At 40.3% G+C, this 18,219-nt stretch overlaps 1 protein-coding gene across 1 annotated transcript; it reads right to left on the bottom strand.

Moving 5' to 3' along the window:
• Positions 1-6,692: 6,692 nt before the first annotated feature.
• On the bottom strand, positions 6,693-17,608 carry LOC128787027 (uncharacterized). Its single transcript, XM_053940875.1, has 8 exons — positions 16,857-17,608; positions 14,999-15,085; positions 14,578-14,811; positions 13,256-13,278; positions 12,240-12,385; positions 11,586-11,677; positions 11,397-11,492; positions 6,693-10,319 (listed from the first exon to the last, which is right to left on the bottom strand). Exons 1-8 carry the CDS (start codon positions 17,403-17,405, stop codon positions 8,673-8,675), a joined length of 2,874 nt encoding a protein of 957 aa, XP_053796850.1. The 5' UTR covers positions 17,406-17,608; the 3' UTR covers positions 6,693-8,672.
• Positions 17,609-18,219: the final 611 nt, after the last annotated feature.

The raw sequence follows: 18,219 nt of genomic DNA on the forward strand, positions 1-18,219 counted from the left end.
GTGCATGTAGCCATATTGTGCACCAAAAGCTTTCAATTAAAGACTTCCTTTTATATTACCATTCTATGACATTGCTGCCTTTTGCAGCTGTTCTTAAATGCCTAGCACAGAAGGGGTGAGTGCATATCAGGTAGTGGTGCTCAAGAAGTGAAGTGTGTAAGCTTTTTTCAGTGTCCTCCAGCAGTTTGTTCAGGTTTAAATGACTTTCCAGCAATCCAATTGACTTCCAAATTATGATGTCAATAATATTCTTTCTAAATTATGCTTCTTTTTCTTTTCAGAAAAGCATATACTGCTTATCAGACCAGCTGTGATTTCTTTTACACTATTGCCTAATTAAATCTGCTCCACACATGGGATTGTTATATTCCACCTAGTACTGCAATGTAATTGGGATGGAATATCCTGGTAATCAGCTATTTGGGGTCAATGTTGAGATGGTTGATCATCTAATCTTATCATTAGCGGTTCCCATTCAAGAGGGAAGTTTGTCTTGTCCCTTTTAGCCTACAAGGATGTAAATTCGTCTGTAAATATCTTTCAGCTCCCCTAATGGCGTTTTGAGTTGCCTTGAAGGCCAGTTTGAAGTTCCTAAATTCAAAATCCTTTTGAATTACTTTGTGTTTTTGTATATCCACCTCCCTAATGATTACAGGGCATGGTATCCATATTTGGGAAAAGCACAAAGCTTGTGTGCTGAAATCCTTAACTGAATGTCAGATAATTTCTGATATATTGGTATGTGTTTTATGTTGTTGCCACATCTTGTTCTTTTATCCATTCAGTTTGTTTCCCTTTTTTTAAAAAACTTTTCTTAACTGTTCTTACACTGATATCTGAATAATTTGTATGGCATTTCTCCATAAGATGTTAGTTTTCTCATGCTGGGATGGACTTTGCATGGAATCCAGAACGCATTCAAACAGATCACCACATTTTCTGTTGTTGTGGGAGTAGCTCAATTTCTTCTGAAGCACAAGGCCATTTCCCATTTTCAGAAGACAGAGTGGCAGAGATCCCATGTTCAAAATTTCTACTCAGATACATGGCAGGTAATACCATACACTATGCACTTTATTTAATATATTTATGTTTATGTGTGTGTATCGAAGCAGTGCAACCCCCCTGCACAGGGAATAACGTGCTCTGATTCCATGCTGCAGAAGGCTGAATAAATTGCTTTTATTAAGCTACATTATATTACATTATTAGTATACTAGAACTATATCATACTAAAGAGATACTCAAGAAAAACCGGTGACTGTCTCCAGACAGTCATGGCACAGCTTAGACCCAATTGGCCAGTCAATCCAAACAACCATCCCCAGTGTCCAATTAACAAATCAGTCTTCAGTAAACAATCTCCATAACACATTCCACATGTACCAAACAACAGGAGTAGCAAATAGAGATAAGAATTGTTTTCTTCTTTCTCTGAGCTTTCTCACTGCATCTCACATCTTCCCAGGAAAAATCCTGGGAGAGAGAATCACATCTCTCTCTGTTCAGAGAATGTGAATACCACACGTGTATACACATGAAGATGTTTGCATTAAAAGAAATAAATTAAGTTCAAAGATAATCATGAGTCTGGGAGTGAGGATTATATCAAGATGTGCAGAGGGATTCCTGAACCCAGGGACACAGGAACAAGCCCCAAGCCCCACCCAGACCCGGAAGCCCTTGGCAGCCAATCAGGCACAAAGGGGGCATTGGCAGAAGCTACTTAGGAGATTTAAACCTCTCTGAACACCCTGGATGTACACACAGACTGAGGAATAAGTCTGGAGAGCAGCACTGTGGAAAGGGACCTGGGGGTCCTGGTCAATGGTAAATTGAACTTGAGTCATTGAACTTGTGCTCTGGCAGCCAGGAGGGCCAACCCTGTCCTGGGGTGCATCAGGCACAGCATCGCCAGCCAGGCAAGAGAGGGGATTGTCCTGCACTGGATGGCCTGCACACTGTGTGCAGTTTTGGGTGCCACAATATAAAAAAAGACATTAAGCCATTATAGAAAGTCAGGAGGATGGCAACAAAGACATTGAAGGGTCTGGAAAGGAAGCTGTATGTGAAATAGCTGAGATCACTCGGTCTGTTCGGCCTGGAGGAGATTAAGGGGAGACCCCATTGCAGTGTACAGCTTCCTTGTGAAGGGGCAGGCACTGATCTCTGTGGTGACAGGGACAGGAAGCAAGGAAACACTGTGAAGCTGAGCTCAGGCAGGTTTAGGTTGGATATCAGGGAAAGGTTCTACAGCTGGAAGTGGCTGGGCACTGGAACAGGTTTCTCAGGGAACGAGGTCACAACACCAAGCCTTGTCTGAGTACAAGAAGCATCTGGTCAATGCTCTCAGGCACATGGTGTGATTCGTGGAGTGTCCTGTGCAGGGCAAGGAGTTGGACACAAACTACATAAATGATGAAAACTCTATGGTCCATAGCAGGCCATTTACATACTGTTAATCTTCTGCTGCCCAATAGCTGTTAGACAAATGGATATAAAAAAAATGTGTTTCTTAGTGGCATAACATCACCCTTTGACCTGTGGATTCAGCACTAGTTCTTGTTGCCATTTTGAAGAGGTTTACAAGTTTGTATAGCTATATTAAATTTAGAAAACTAATACAATGTATTGTATTCTAATTTTTTTAGATCGTTACTACAGTAGAGATAGTGGCAACATTCTGAGAAGGAAGAAGAAATCTCCAATTTGCTGTCAGATTCCAAAGAAAAGAAGGAGAAAATAGAAAATACCAACAAAGTAGATCATACTTACAGTGTTAGACTGAATAGGGGAAACTAAACAGCTTATAGATCGCAGCTCTTCCTCCCTCTGCTGCTCATCAGATGCAAGTGCAAATGTAGCTGTACTGATGCTTATATCAGTATAAAAGTATAGGATGGAACATTGGCATGATCCAGGCTGACAATAATCCTGTCCTTTTGGCTGCTTGTATTTAATTCTGAATTGTTCCGTGACCCAGGTCAGAGCAAAGACCAAAAAGTACTCATGTTTTTTTCTCTGGAGCACTAGATTGAAAATATGACTTTCCTTGAAACCTAGTTTCATCACCACAAAAAATTCTTATTACACAATGGCAGGAAAAACTGGCCAAGACACCACATAAGTATACATTGCTATTATTGCCACAGTTGTTGATTTCTTTGTTCTGGAAAGACATTCCCCAGCGGAGCCTGTGCATGGCAGTCAGACATGCTGCCCACAGGGGCTGTGGAGGAGAGGCACAGGCTGTGTGTGCTCCCCGCTGGCCAGCGCTCCTGGAAGTGGGCAAGGGCATGGGAAAGCCCCAAGGGCCAACCAAGTGCTGCTTCTGGAGGTGGTGGGAGCACTAACCTGAGGGATTTGGAGGTCTCTTCTGACATGGAAGAATTTGTGTCTCAGGGATTGCACCGACCCAGGTGCAGCATTTGCCACCTGGCCTTGTGGAACCTCATGAGGTTCTTGTCCCACTTCTCAAGCTTGTCCAGGTGCCTTTGGATGATGGCATCATTCCATGGTGCCCCAGCCCCGCTTAGCTTCCTGTCCCCTGCAAATGTGGGGGTGCTCAGTGCCCCTGGGTGTCATTGATAAAGGCACTGACAAGCCCTGGCCCCAAGGCAGAGCCATGAGAGACACCCCTTGAACTGGTCTAGTGAAAGATGTCCATGCCCACAGCAGGGGAGTTGAGACTATAGAATTCTGTAATGGCCCAGCTTGAGAGGGACCTTAAAGATTATCTTTTTTCAAGCCCCTTGCCATAAGCAGGGACACCTCCCACTAGACCAGGTTGCTGAAAGTCCCATCCAGCCTAGCCTTGAAGACTTTCAGGGGACTGGGCATCCTCCACTTCTTCAGACATCCTGTTCCACTGCCTCACCATCCTCACAGTAATGCATTTCTCCCTAATCAAAACCTACGATTGCAGTTTGAAGCCATTCCCCCTTGTCCCATCACTACATTTCCTGACGGTGTCCCTCTCCAGCTTCCCTGCAGGCCTCCTTCATATACTGGAAGGTTGCTATGGGGTCTCCACATGACTGTCTCTCCTCCAGGCTGAACAGACCCAACTTTCTCAGCCGCTCATTACAGGGGAGGTGATCCACTCCACTTGAACAACTTCATGGCCCTTCTTTGGATTTGCTCCAACAGTTCCATGTCCCTCTCCTATTGGCGACACCAGATCTGGATGCTCTACTGTAGGTGGGATCTCACAAGAGCAGAGTTGAAGGGGAGAATCAGCTCCCTTGACCTGCTGGCTACACTTTTCTTGATGCAGCCCAGGATTCCGTTGGCTTTCTGGGTTGTGAATGAACATTGCTGCCTTGTGTCGAGTTTTTCATCAACCATCATCCCCAAGTGCTTCTCTGCAGGGCTCAGTCCATTTTCTGCTCAGCCTGGATTTGTGTCTAAGACTGCACCAGCCCAGGTGACTGACTAGATGGCCCTTAATGTCCTTTCCAGTCCAAAACCTTCTATAATTCCAGTATTTCAAGAAAATATTGACTGTATTTAAAAAACCCCATGTGGTATTCTTAATTACTAGGAGCTGAGCTTATTAAGTTACTTGTTTCAGTAATTAGGGGTCCTTTTTGCAAAACATAGTGTCTTCATCATTATTAGAAGGCTCACACAATCTCCTGCTCAATTTAGCCAGAATTGTCTGCAGTGTTCTAGTTTAGCTTTGCAACAGGTTATTCAGTTGATACCATGTTCTCAATATAATATTAATAAACTATCTTTTATAATACTACTCATGAGTCTTATATGCTCAATATAATTAGATAAACATAAGCTTTTGCAGCATTATTAGTTTAAGCTTATAAATGTTCTGCAGTGACCCCAGGCAACTAGTGTGTCAGTATTTGAGGTCATGCCAAATGCTCTCTTCATTTTTACCCTACCTACACAACAGGGTTTATTAACAATGAAACAGTTCCAGTGCATATCTATTTGATTTTTTCTTTCTTCAGGTTAAATGAAGAATGATTTTTTTCTTTCTTCAGGTTAAACATGCTTACTATGCATTCAAAGATTTTTCACTCCTTATTAAATCTATTGGGTGTGATGAATTTGTGCTTTTTAGAATACAATATATACTTCACTTTTAAAGCAACTTAAAAGGGAACAATGCTCCCTTTTTTTTTTTTTTTATTAAACCAGAACAAATCTGAGTGAACTGTGATGATCCGAATAATAATGTTCTACTGGCATTTAAACAGCTGGAAGAAAACTATGAAGAGAAACTGAAGTATGTTACCTGAAGAACAAAAACCAACCAAAGCACCAGTACTTAAGAGTCTTACCACACAGATCAGCAGTCTTTATGTTAGAAAGTTACCAGACCTGAGTTATCAAATACAATTTCAGAATAAAGCTTTAGTTAAATACCAATAATACAATAATAAACAAACCAAAAATACAAAATAATGCAAAGTTTGCTTTAGGAAGTTAACCTTTAAAAATTGACATTTAAGCAGCTCTAATGTCAACTAAACAATTGTTTTTAATAAACTGTATTTTTTAATATTTACAAAACCAAATAATTGTACTTTATATTTCAGTTGCACTTTTTTTCCAGGCAGTGACACATGCTAATATAGCTCTCAGATATATACTGAACAAACGTCACATTTCTGACAGCTGGAGACATTAGCCTCTCAGTAGGACAGCACTAGAAACTTTCAGCTCATTTGTGAAGTACATTCAACAAGTACTTTAGCTATTATAATAAAATGTTTTAACTGCTTTCCAAGGTTTCTATTAAATCATGAAGTAGTATAGTCATGAACCACTATAAAAGCTTTCAAACTGGTCTGCAGATTTAGTTTACAAAATCTGAAATATATAGAGGGCTTCATACAAATATAGCAATATTTTGACTACTAAAAATTTCCAACCACATGTAGAATTGCTTTGTTTTTTACCTCTTGTATCTTAGGGAATTAGAAAGATACAGAACTATGTAAAACAAATTACTGGGCTTAGTAAAATATGTTATTTCCTTGGTGCTTTGGGGTTTTTTTGTTTGTTTTTTATCTTTCTTTGCTTTTTTTCCCAGCAAGGGCAAATTTCTCAGCAGTATTTTCAGACAAATGTTTAACACTGCCTTTTTGTTTACCTGTAATCTGAAAAAATACACACATATACCTATGTTTAGATAACTTAGGAAAGTGAGGCTTTGACATCAGTCCTCACCACTGAATTTTATGACTATGATCAAGATAGCGGTATAAGTTATTCTCTATTGATAAAAAGCAAAATATGCATTAAGGACAACTCTGAATCCAATTTCTTTGAATAAGCTCTGGTTCACCCAAGATCACTGACTGTCCTGTTTCTAGCCAGGGAAAGGTTAATTTTTACAGTAGTCAGGAGGAGGCATGCCTAAGACCCAGAGGTTATTCTGAATCTCATATCATTTTCAGGGAACAGGGGAAGGGCTCCCTTCTGGGTCAGCATAGTATGGCCAAGGGAGTAGGCAAGGATCTTCATGTTGGGGGTTTCTGTGTGAATCTGATCTGCCCTGTAAAACTTGAATGCTGAGCTATAAGGCACGTGGACAATGCTTGAAAAGCAGCCCCAGGACTACAACAAACCCCCACACCCACAACTTTTACTTTCAAAGTAGTACATAGTAGTATATTTGCTTTATGAGTCTATGATGGTGTCTTTTCACTAAGAGACAAAGTATCTGCATGGAAGTTTAACTTTATCAAACTCTCATGAAATAACAGAAATTAACAGAAGACAGGTTGAAAATACTTAAGCTTCAGAAACTTTTAATGGTTTCTGATTAAACCTAGCTCATTAAGAATTTTTTTGTCAGTGTAGAAAAAAACAAACATTTTTTGCAACTTTCTGTAAAATGATTTTTACAGGCGCCTCATCTAACTCTAAAATTGTTCTTGTTTTTGTTAGAGTGAGACCAACCTCCACCTGTGACACTCTCTGCCATTATCATCTCGCTCAGCCTTTGTCTTTCATTGATTTGAATTAACATTGCTCTCTTACACATGCAGAACATGACAAGAATGTCTAGGGATAACAGCAAAAAATAATCTTAGGAGAAAATTGAAATACAGTAAGATTTAAGAGATGAACGTCAAGAACTAAAAGACTAACCATAATGAGAATTTTCACCACCTTCCTTATTATAATGCAGACAGAAAAGTAGTATTAATTGTGATAAATACTAGAAACATTTAATAATTTTCAGCACATTTAATAAAGGAATGCACTGCCACAGAAAAACTGAGGCCAAGAACTGAACACAAATGAAATTAGGTCAACATTTCCTGAAAGAATAATAATTTCTCTAAGTTTTATTTACGGTAAGTATATTAGTAAGGACTGCAGAGATTTAAATTTAAGTAGTTATTTTTCTTACAGAGTTACAGAGGCAATTTGCAGATTATTGATCTTTCTAGTTGCCAGTGAAAACTTCTGAAGGAATATTAAATATCCTGCATTTTGATTTAATACTGCCAGTTGACATATCTAATACAGAATTAATTTCTTAAAGCCTAGCATCAGCTTTTGCTGAAGCATGCACAGTAAACAAAATAGAACTTTATTCTGAAACAGTGCTACTGTCTGTGTATTCCAATAACTAAAGCACAGTTATCTCTTGGATCCAACAAAATAGCCAGCAAAGTAGAAAAGATGGTCTTTTTATCATTACTTTGAATTAGATGAATTCCATGAATTCTAAATTGCTAATACATATAGTAAGAAGTGATGTTTTCCTTTTTTCTTGTCATTACACACAGATTTTAAAAGAAAATTTTTGTGTTTTAAAAGCTAGGTTCTCCAAAATCTTTCAATAAAACAGCAAGTTGATCTGTCCAGGTATTCCCAAACTGTTGCCAAGAAGAGCTGAAACTTAATTGTGATGTTTCTTTTTCCTGAAAGCAGCACTTCAGAAGTGTAGCTGACATCCTTCTGCAGTGTGTAACAAGAACACTGATACAATGCTTCCATTTCAAAAGCACAAGATAAATGATGGAAATTACACTCGAACTTACACCTTCAACATACATTTAACACATCACAGAAAAGGAAGCAGCCAAGGGGAGACAAGCAAAACAATTTTTAGTAACACCTTCAATATCCTTTATTTTTGTTGTGGCTCTCCTCCCTCCCTGCCTGTGAGGTGAATGCTCTTGGCTGCTCTCTTACCCATTTAAGTGCAAGTGCTGCTGCACACAGACAGCAATTTACTACCTCCTGCCACCGAGGCTTCACCCAACTCGCTTTCTGTGACACCTCAGTTCCCCATCCCCCAAACATACCCCAGAAGGTTTGCATTCTTGAAGATGCAGCATCTATGGCTATGCTTTGGTCTTGAGCAGGACACGACATTTTTGGTTGTTTGTTGAGATAATGACTATACTATAAAAATCACTTAATTACATTGTACTGCTCATAAGCAGTTATGTTTCCAATACAGAGAAACGGCGAGATCGTGGGGAAGAAGTGGGGAAGACAGCTGTAAAATCACAACTATCCCCACCTTTTAATGTGTTATGTAGCATTTATTTTATTCCAGCTTATTTTCCTTTTCAGTCTCTCTTCACATCTGATTTTGTTATACCTGACATTTTGTCTCCAGCAACAGAAAAATATTCTGATGCATGGCTGGTATCAGTAGAGACAGATGTTTGACTTAGCTCTTAAGTGTCAGAAGTGCTGTCTTTTAGCATTCCTCCTGTCTCACTTACTGCAAGCACAGAAGCTCCTAAAGATGGATCATTGCACATGCCAGGAACAGAACAAGCTGTGTTCTGAAACTGTACAGGCTCAGGTTCATCCTCCCTTCTGTGACACACACAGTTGTTTTCACTAACAGTTTCTTCATCCTTTACCATTTTTTGTTGCTGTGTTGCTGCAGTGAGTTGAGTGGAAGATGCATTCTCATATTCAACAGGAAGGACTCCTGAACATAAAGGCTGACAAGGAGTGTTACCATCACCAAGCCTTTCTGCACTTTCAGGATTTTCAGATGAGTTCATAGGCAAACATGAGCCTTCATATTTTGGATGACTCTGAAGAGAAGCAGGCTCTGCACACTCTGAAGTTAGGGGTTTCCCTAGATTTAGAAGTGTTTTGTCAGGAGATTTCACCTTCTCCTGATCCATTTTTTCTGTTCTGTTTCCAGAAAAAAACATGGAAGAAGTCAGCAAATCAGAGGTATTTCTGAGAATGCCTCCAAATGAAAATACTGGTGAAGGCAATGGAAAGTTACTTTTGAAAGAAAATGCACAATTATTGGTTAGAAGGGGGGTCTTGGAGACATCATTCACTCCAGCTCCAGTGTTGGTTTCTGAAGTACCACAAGCTACAGTTGTGCTGGATTCTGAGGTGCGAGGTTTTTGTTCCCCTACGACAGATGGTTTCTGTGTACCGTATCCTCCAAGTTCCTTTGCACAAGGTGCTTTTTCCCTCATGTGAGATAATGTTTCTTTCTCAGATGGCTTCTCAGATTGGTTAAAAAATGAGGATGATGGTAACACCTTACATGAATTGCTAGCTTCCGATCCTGCAAACCAATCTCTTTCTGAATTGCAAAAGTTCTCACTTTCTGCTGAGTCTAAATTAGGACTTGTTGAAGCATCACAAACTATGTTTTCGGTTTCAGGACCATATTTATCCTGGTTATTGGTTTTATCCACCTTATCATATCTCCCTAAATAAAACTGAGGGAAAGCACATCTCTTGTCTTGCTTTTTAAAGGAAAATGTACCTGTATCTCGACTAAATCTTGGTAATGAATTGTTAGATGCACTGAAAGTAAAAGGTACACCTGAAGGTCTTTCTGCTGAAACATCTACAGATTCTGAAGTTGAAGCAGTAACAGCCACTGTTGCTGCTGGCTTTAAGTCCAATAAAGTGCTAGAATTTGAGTTCATTTCCTTGGAAACAGTACCTGCTGATGCCTGTCTTGGCCATTTTTCTTTAATTAACAAGTCTGGAGAAGTATCTGACAAGGCTGGAGCAGATACTTCCTGGCCATTTCCCTCATGAAATAATTTTAAGTCACCATTTGTTTCAGGAAAGATCCTACTTGTGGATGGGATGCTATGAGCACTGCTTCCAGAAAAGTTTCTTTTGTCAAAGCCACCTCCTCTTTGCAGGGCTTCCGCTTTTATTTTATACGTCTTATTTGCTTTGGTAGGTGAAGATATAAAAGGAGTTCTTGAGGACTTATTCTTGGAGGCCTCAGCAGTTACAAATTTATACATTTTATTTGCAGGGAAATTTTGAGTCTTAAACACATTGGTGAGCTTCTGAAGTTCCATATAGTATTTGTAACGTAGCTCCTAGAATTACAGAAAAAAAAAAATATCACATTATCTAACATGGCATTTGTAGATTCAGAGATTATAAAACTCACATGTGACTAAGCCTGAAGAAAAGTTTTCCTGTACTCTAGAGAATTTCTAATATATTTTTCCATTGCTACTGGAAGGCAACAGGACACAAGTCATTACAGAAAAAAATGTTTTAAAGACAATTGAACAAGATACATATAGAACTCTGATGACAAAGTAGGTTTTGAAAGAGAAGACTACAGAAAACTGTATTTAAAGTCACTATCAAACCCAAAAATAGATAAAAACACTAACTTAGATATTAAGCAACAAATTCTCAATCAAATTCCCATGAAAAATAGCCATCTGAAATTAAGTTAGATGGTGGCGGTTTTGTTCATTATTATATATAATTGCATTCTTAACAGCAATAGAAAATAGGTATTTTTCAAAACAATGCAGAAAAAAAAAATCTGTATTTAAAGGACTTAAACAACTTTATAATTCAATCCATCTGTCACTACTGTTCTCAGAACATGCATAATGTGATTCACTGCCAGCCATGTTTCACTAACTGTAACTGGAATCATTCTGTTTAGAACAATACCCAGCCACCCACATGTAGCTGCTAGTAAGTAAAAAAAAATAAAAATTAAAAGTCTAGTTGCATAACTGCATCATTTGAAATGAAATAAAAAAGAGACTGAATTCAGTTTCATGTCAAATTATTATGTGGTCTTACAAGATGGAACTCTATTCTTTAGAAAACAGAATACAGGCAGATGACTGCCTCTTCAAATAGACACCAGGGAAGTTTATTTGGATTAGAAAGCTACAGATGTGACTCAAAAAGCCACACTAAATATAAAAGCAAGTATTTGAAGTCAGTAGTAATATTAAGTTTCAGCTTTCTAAAGGCAAAAAAGAGTAAAATTCTGACAGCTTTAATCCTAGTCAGATTTCATTCTAGAATTGTAAGGGTAATTTTCTACTGAGGAAACTGAAAACATTTTAAAAGCTTATTTAGAAAGTTGCATCACAACAAATAGTAACTTAGCCATACTTACAACTGATGTTCAATCATACCTCGTGGCTCATATTTTGAAATGCTGACATTTCTGATATTGACATAAAGCGAGTAGGGATCCTGCTACCATCTGCTTCATCCTGTCCTGTTACAGGCTGAAAAATATTTTGCAGCAGACATATTTCATTTGGATAAGCCAAAACAGCCAAAACAGTACCATACTGAAGAACACATAGCCAATAACTTACAAGAAATGTGTTGGGTATATTCTTCTGGTCCTGCCACTGCTTTAAGGTATCTTTAAATAGAGTTGAGCTCTCATTTCCTTCGTAAGGTAGCTCTATTAGAAAAAAGCATGAGGATAGCGATGGACAATATATTAAATATAGAAAACACTGAAAGGTTACTGTGCATTTAAACAGATTCCATTTAAGAACAAAAATATAGTGCCCTAAGTGAGACTCTAGTCCTTGCTGAATTTTCTGTAATATACAGCAAGAAGCCTGTGTAATACATTTCTTTAAATGCTGGAAATGTCTGGCCTTACAGAAAACATAACACCTCCTCCTGTGAGGTAAAGGCACTTAATGTGAGCATAGCCAACACTTGCATGACACCACAACAAAGGCCCGTCTAGTTCAGCAACACACTCCTGACAGTGGCGCTATCAGCTGGACACCAAAAGTACTGCAGATTGCAAACATACAGCCTAGGAATCTGCTAGAGAAAGCACATTCATAAAATGCATTTAAAAACCCCTCAAGAATTTATCATCCATTTAATTTGCTCAGATGCTTTCTAGCACGTGTTTGCAATGCAGGTTGTTTATCAGCAATTGGTTCCACAAGTTCCAGATTTCTAGACTTCCCAAAACTTGTCTTAATTAAGTCCTTCTTCCCCACCTTGAACAATGTTAACATCCACAGGTGTTAACTCCAATGCTAAGATTTCATTAACCACAGACTTGATATCTATCTTCTTTGGCATATACACTGGTGGTTTTTCCCAGTTGGATGCTATATTCATCACATCAAGCTGAGTTTTCATTCTGGAAGAGGAAGAAAAAAAAAAAAAACCAACCAAAAATGCAACTAGAATATTTTTCTTTATGCTTACATGCTAGCTAAATGATACCTGCCTAATAAAAAAAAAATTAAACAAATTGCTAGGAAGCAGAATGAATTAGAAAAGTTCTGTCTACAATAAAATGTTAAGTTCTTTAGTTTTTTTACTTAGAATTGTTCACTTGAATTAGGTTTCGCAATCAATGAAAACTGCAAGAAGTAGTGCTAGTAGGTCAGCAAAAAATTACTCCCTCCACTTTCCTTAGTGTACATTGCCTGAATATGAATTATATTCCTTCAGAGAGCATTGTTAATGTTAGTCTGAAACACAATGTATTTTAAAGAACTCCATTTCCAATATTCTTTCTTAAATGCAGGTTAAAAGGTTCTCAGAAATGTAATTAAGAACCCTTAGAAGACATTACAGAGTATGTACACTACCAACACAAAAACAAAGATACTTCAGAATCTCCAAACATTCTCTTACACTGAAAGATTTCTGTAAAAGCTTCAAGCATGCTTCAGTGTTACTGAGTTTAAATAAGATATCTGAAAAATATCCAATCCCCAAGTATTAATGAATTTCTATATTCGCTTTTTAATAGGGAGATAATTCAAAAGCTTGATTATCTCTAATCCCAGATAGTATGTCACTCAAATTCTTGACACATTTCCTAAAATTTGGAATATTGGGCATCCAAAAATCTGAGATTATAAGAATCTCTTAATTACTCAATACTGTTTTAAATTAAAATTACTTATCTTATGATAGCCAATATAGCTATTTTTTTTAGTTTTTAATCTTAAAAATCTGAAAGAAAATTAGAGAACTAACAAAACATGAGAAAATATACCTTGTATTCAAGCCACAGGCAACCTATAAATAAAATGAGAATTAAGATATGAGCATTTCTCCAACTATCAGGAAGTCATTACTTTATCAAAATACTTCAGAGACTGAAGTACCTGTCTTCATTTCACAGAACTATAGAATATAATTCTGTTAACATTAAATAACAACCAAACAAATATAAAAACCCCAACCTAAACAAGTATGTCTGTGACAATTATTTATCTTGTAATATTTTGTGATAAATACAAAAAAGAACTCCTTCAGAGCCCATGGGCCAAATCATGGCCCGTATTGTCACCTGATCAGTTTCAGAAGTTCAGGTACTTGTAAACATTCAAATGAAGGACTATTTTGTATTTCTTGGACAGGAAAGGCTCTGCTATGTGCTCTCAATATGCTATTATACTATTAAAAAAAGCTGTCTTTTAGTTTGAAATCAGGCATATAATAGTGGTAAGAAGTGCAGCGCAGTACACTGTGCTCACCTGAGACTTCCCAAAGAACATGTAAAGAGAAGTAAAAAACCTGACTGGATTAGAGCTGCTTCCGTATAAAAACCTGGTGATCCCACTACTGGATCTTTACACAACAAAATCAATGTTACAGAGGGCAGGAAGGGAGGTGCTAAGTTAAAGCAAAAGAAAACAAATAGCAGAAGGAGGAACAGGATGAACGGAAGGAATGGGAGAAAAAGATGAGGAAGTTAAGAAGGAACCAAAGGCAAAAGTGGAGGAAGAACAGAAGGCAAAGTGGAGGAAGAACAGAAGTAACAGGCAGAATATGAAGCAAACCAGGAGACATAGTAGGAGGAAGATGAAAATGGGATGGGGAATGACAAGAAAACAGGGGGAGCAGGAACAAAAGGAAGAAAAGGAATAAGTTGAGAAAGAGATGTGGTAGTGATTAGTGACATACTAATCACTGGAATCATAATATTTCTTCCAAAAGTAGGAGTTGCTTTTACTTCAAGTAAAAGTTAAATTTTCCTTTACAAGTCCTTGACCAGACAGTCAAAACTGCTCTTTCCTAACGTCCCATTTATCTGGAGGCACCAAAGGACCCATTGCAGAAATCAGCAATATGCTGTTTCTTAAGAAAGCAAACAGTAAAAATCACGGATAAGCTGCATATAAAACTTTCTCAAACTTTTCTAAAAATAAAAAAACATTGTTATAAAAAAATGTATGAAGTGTTAAGTAATTTTAATCTATATTTTTCATTTGTTGACTTTGTTTTTCCTGATCGATTATAATCATATCTACAATACAGCAGACTCTATTTGAGTTCTTTAGACAATTGCTATCAAAACCAAAATGCCATCACCTCCAGGAAACACTGAGGATCACACTCATGGACAAGCTTTTCACAATCCTTCAAAAAATTCTCAATGGTCTTCTTGTGAGTTTCTTTCATTTTCTTCCAAATCTGAAATGCTTTCTCTTTTTTACCTCTTTGATTTTCAACATCTTCTAGTAATTGCTGTTTTTTCACTTCTAGAGTTTTGAAAATTTCTCCGAATTTCTGCTCAATTATCTCCACATCATTTTTCAGCATCATCTAGAAGCACGAGAACACAAGAACAGATGTAAATGCAATAGCAATGTCGACACAGAGTGACTTCTCTAAGTAAGCTCAGAGCACATCTATGCCACAAGGAGCACCTGTATGCTCCAGGTTGTGAATAAACTACCACTAGAAGAGAATTAAAGGCATACACACACAATATCCAGCGTTTGTAACTCACATCTGCATCATTCGGTCGTTTTGAGATCTCATTCACCAGCTTCTCATTTATTATCCTCATCTGTTTCAGAATGCTAAAGAAGGTTAACTGCAAGACAATTGAAACACTTAATTATAACTTTATCCTTCCATAAAATAAATAATTTCAGTGCTTATCTAGAATCATATTGAGACAAACAAGGAGCTACTGGAGAGGGTCCAGTGGATGACCACAAGGATGATCAGGGGTCTGGAGCACCTCTTTTATGAGGAGAGACTGCAGGAGCTGGGCCTGTTTAGTCTGGAGAAGACTGAAAGGAGATCTCATTGAGGTATATAAATATCTCAAAGGCAGGTGCCAAAAGGAGGGTGCCAGACTCTATTCAGTGGTGCCCTCTGAAAAGACAGGACAAGGAACAGTGGCCATAAATTAAACCACAAGAAGTTCCACCTCAACATGAAGAAGAATTTATTTACACTGAGGGTGGAAGAGCACTGCAACAGGCTGCCTAAGGAGGTTATGGAGCCTCCCTCTCCAGAGACATTCAAACACCACCTGGTCACATTCTGTGTCACCTGCTCCAGATGACACTACCTTGGCAGTGGTTTGGCCTGGAGGATCTCCAGAGGTCCTTCCAACCCCATCAATTCTGTGATATTCTGAACGATATGGTAAAAAAGCTTTGTGATTCAAAACATCACTTAATAACATTTAATGCTTTCCTGGATTAGTACACAAACTTTCTTCTGCTGTTTCTCAAAGTAATGTTCTTAGGCTTACCTATAATCCATACATAGAATGACTACTTTATAGTTAAAACATTGTTTTCCTCAGGCTTTTTCAACCCCTCCCCTCACATACATTTATCACAATATAAGTTTTAATGGTGATATCCCAGTTAGGCAAAAAATTGTGCGATACTTTTTGTTTTTATACCTCACATTGCTAAAACAGAAAGCTGTTCATAATCAATGTATTTCTGTTTGAGTTTAAACTAATATTATCACTGTGTCTTCCTCTATTTCTCTGCAGTATCACTACTTCACATTATGTAGTAGTATGTCTACTGCAAAGGCTGTTTTCCCCTGGTTTCCCAAGTGACATACAATTGCTGATGGGAAAGGCAGAAGGTAAATCAGTGTAAAAGCAACTTTTGTCTTAAAGAATAGTCAGTGCTGTATTTAAACTTTTATATCCGTACTTTTCATCACTGCCCTGCAGTTGTTTCAATTACTGCATCTCAACTTGCACAGGGCAAGAAAAGCTCATTCTACCCAAACAGTCCCTATTTTGTTAAAAATCACAACTTCTACAACCAGGCAGCCAACAATTATGGCAGGCAGCTGCCTTCTTATGCAGACTGTAAAGCATCTGGCTTATACATTTATTACTACTCACTCAAACTATCTATCCCTAAATATGTAATTATGTGTGACCCAAATTACCTATCACAGCTAGAGAGCCTATAAACAAAACATCTGTGGGTGGGTTTTTGGAGTTGTTAGATCTTCCTGGAGAAACAGCAATAACAAAACCAAACATCAACACCTCTCCCCCCAGAATCAAACAAACACCCGACATCACCCCAAAATAACTCTCTAGATCCTTCGGTAAACTGGGCTCAGATCTGTTGCTGCTGTAATACGCCTGGTCCCCTGTGTGCGCTGGATGCAGTCTGACGGCAGCCCGGAAAGGCACAACCCGGCAGTCCACCAACTCCTTACTGCCCTAAAGCAGCACTAGCACTCTGCCTCTCACCTGCCACCATCCCGCGTTTGTTCCTGTGTTTCTGAGTAAAAACAACCCGTGCCCGGTGGGATCTCCAGTGAACAGCCCAACCTCCCAGCCAGACCCCTAGAGCGGAGAGCGCCGCGCTTACTTTCTCTTCCTGGTACACCGTGTCTATGAGGTTGACAGAGTGGAAGATGCCCTGATGCTCCTCGGAGACGCACTGCCCGCACCCCGCCTGCCGGCACATGCGGCAGTAGAGCTGCACCGGCCGGCTCGGATGTTTCTGGCAGCTTCCCCCGAACGCCTGCAGGGAGAGCAGGTCGGACCCCGGCTTCGGCCCCAGCGCCGCCTCCCCGGCCATGGCGGCGCCCGCCGCGCCGGACCGGTAGAGTTTGACCACCTCCGCCAGGGTGGTGTTGACGGGCAGGGCGGCGACGCCGCCGCGGGGCAGCAGGCACAGCTTCCTGCACAGAGGACAAGGCACCCGGGCGCAGGACGGGCCCGGGCCCGGCCCCGGCGCCCCGCGGCCGAGACGGGCCTGCCCCGGGCTCCGCTGCGGCTGCTGCAGGCGGGCGGCCTCGGCCGAGGCCAGGCACTCCAGCACGCAGCCCCGGCAGAAGTTGTGCGAGCACAGCGGCAGCGTCACCGGCTCCTCCAACAGCGACAGGCACACGGCGCACGTCAGGCTCGCCTCCATCGGCGGCGGCGAGGGGTCGAGCGGCCGCCGCTCCTGCTGCTTCTCCGGGCTCCGCTCGTACCACTGCCCCGCCGCTTCCAGCTCGAAGGCACGGGGGGCTACAGAACCCAGGAGCGCCGCGCTCCAAACGCCGCTTCCAGCCGTCAACTTCCCAAGAAGTGGCGCCCGGCCGCGGGGGGCGGGGCCGGGAGGTGAGCGTTGGCGATAGGCGGAGGCGCAAGATTGACGTCGCCCTTCTCCAATAAAAGCAGGAGAGGCCAAGGGGGCGGGGCAGAGGCTTCTGGGACCCGCCTCCTGCCTGGTGCGGGAGCGCCCGCGCGCCGTGGCGCCCGCGGGGTCCTAGCGCCGCCGCCGCCATTTTGTGACGGGCCGTGGGCGGAGCTCCCGCCTCACGTACTGGGACGGGAGCTCGGGAAGCGCTGGGAGATGAGCGCGTTTGCAGTCCTGAGAAATGGGGTTGTTCCTTGCTGCAAACCTGAGGAAGTTAAAACCAAGTGACTCCGCAGTGCCGAGCTACGGCTGTTGGGAGCTACCTCCAGCTACAGCTGCAAAATCAGAACATAACTTTGGTTTAGAATGATGTTAGTGCTGGGCAAATGGGACAGTGCTCAGCTCATTTCCCTTCCACCCCCCCGCCAAAGTTCTGACTTAACAATTTTGTTATCCGCCCGAAGTGTTTGGAAATGAGTCAAACTCAAGAGAGATTCGAAAGAAATTTTAAGTTTATTCTAAATCAACACATTTGTAACACGATGTCAGAATTTGCAATGAAGCCAGATACGCTGTAATTACAGTGTTAGTTCCAGAGGCTGAG

Source organism: Vidua chalybeata, chromosome 4 (genome assembly GCF_026979565.1).
Source record: "Vidua chalybeata isolate OUT-0048 chromosome 4, bVidCha1 merged haplotype, whole genome shotgun sequence".
In the NCBI taxonomy this organism is placed as follows: Eukaryota; Metazoa; Chordata; class Aves; order Passeriformes; family Viduidae; genus Vidua; species Vidua chalybeata.

Bases quoted from the DNA above. Each gene is read 5' to 3' on its own strand.
- LOC128787027 (XM_053940875.1), bottom strand. From the start codon at position 17,405: ATGGAGGCGAGCCTGACGTGCGCCGTGTGCCTGTCGCTGTTGGAGGAG. The intron at 14,812-14,998 runs GTGAGTTACAAA...TCGTGCTTCTAG, and splicing joins AACGACCGAATGATGCAGAT to ATGATGCTGAAAAATGATGT. The intron at 11,678-12,239 runs GTGGGGAAGAAG...TTTTTCTAATAG, and splicing joins GGATGTTAACATTGTTCAAG to AGCTACCTTACGAAGGAAAT.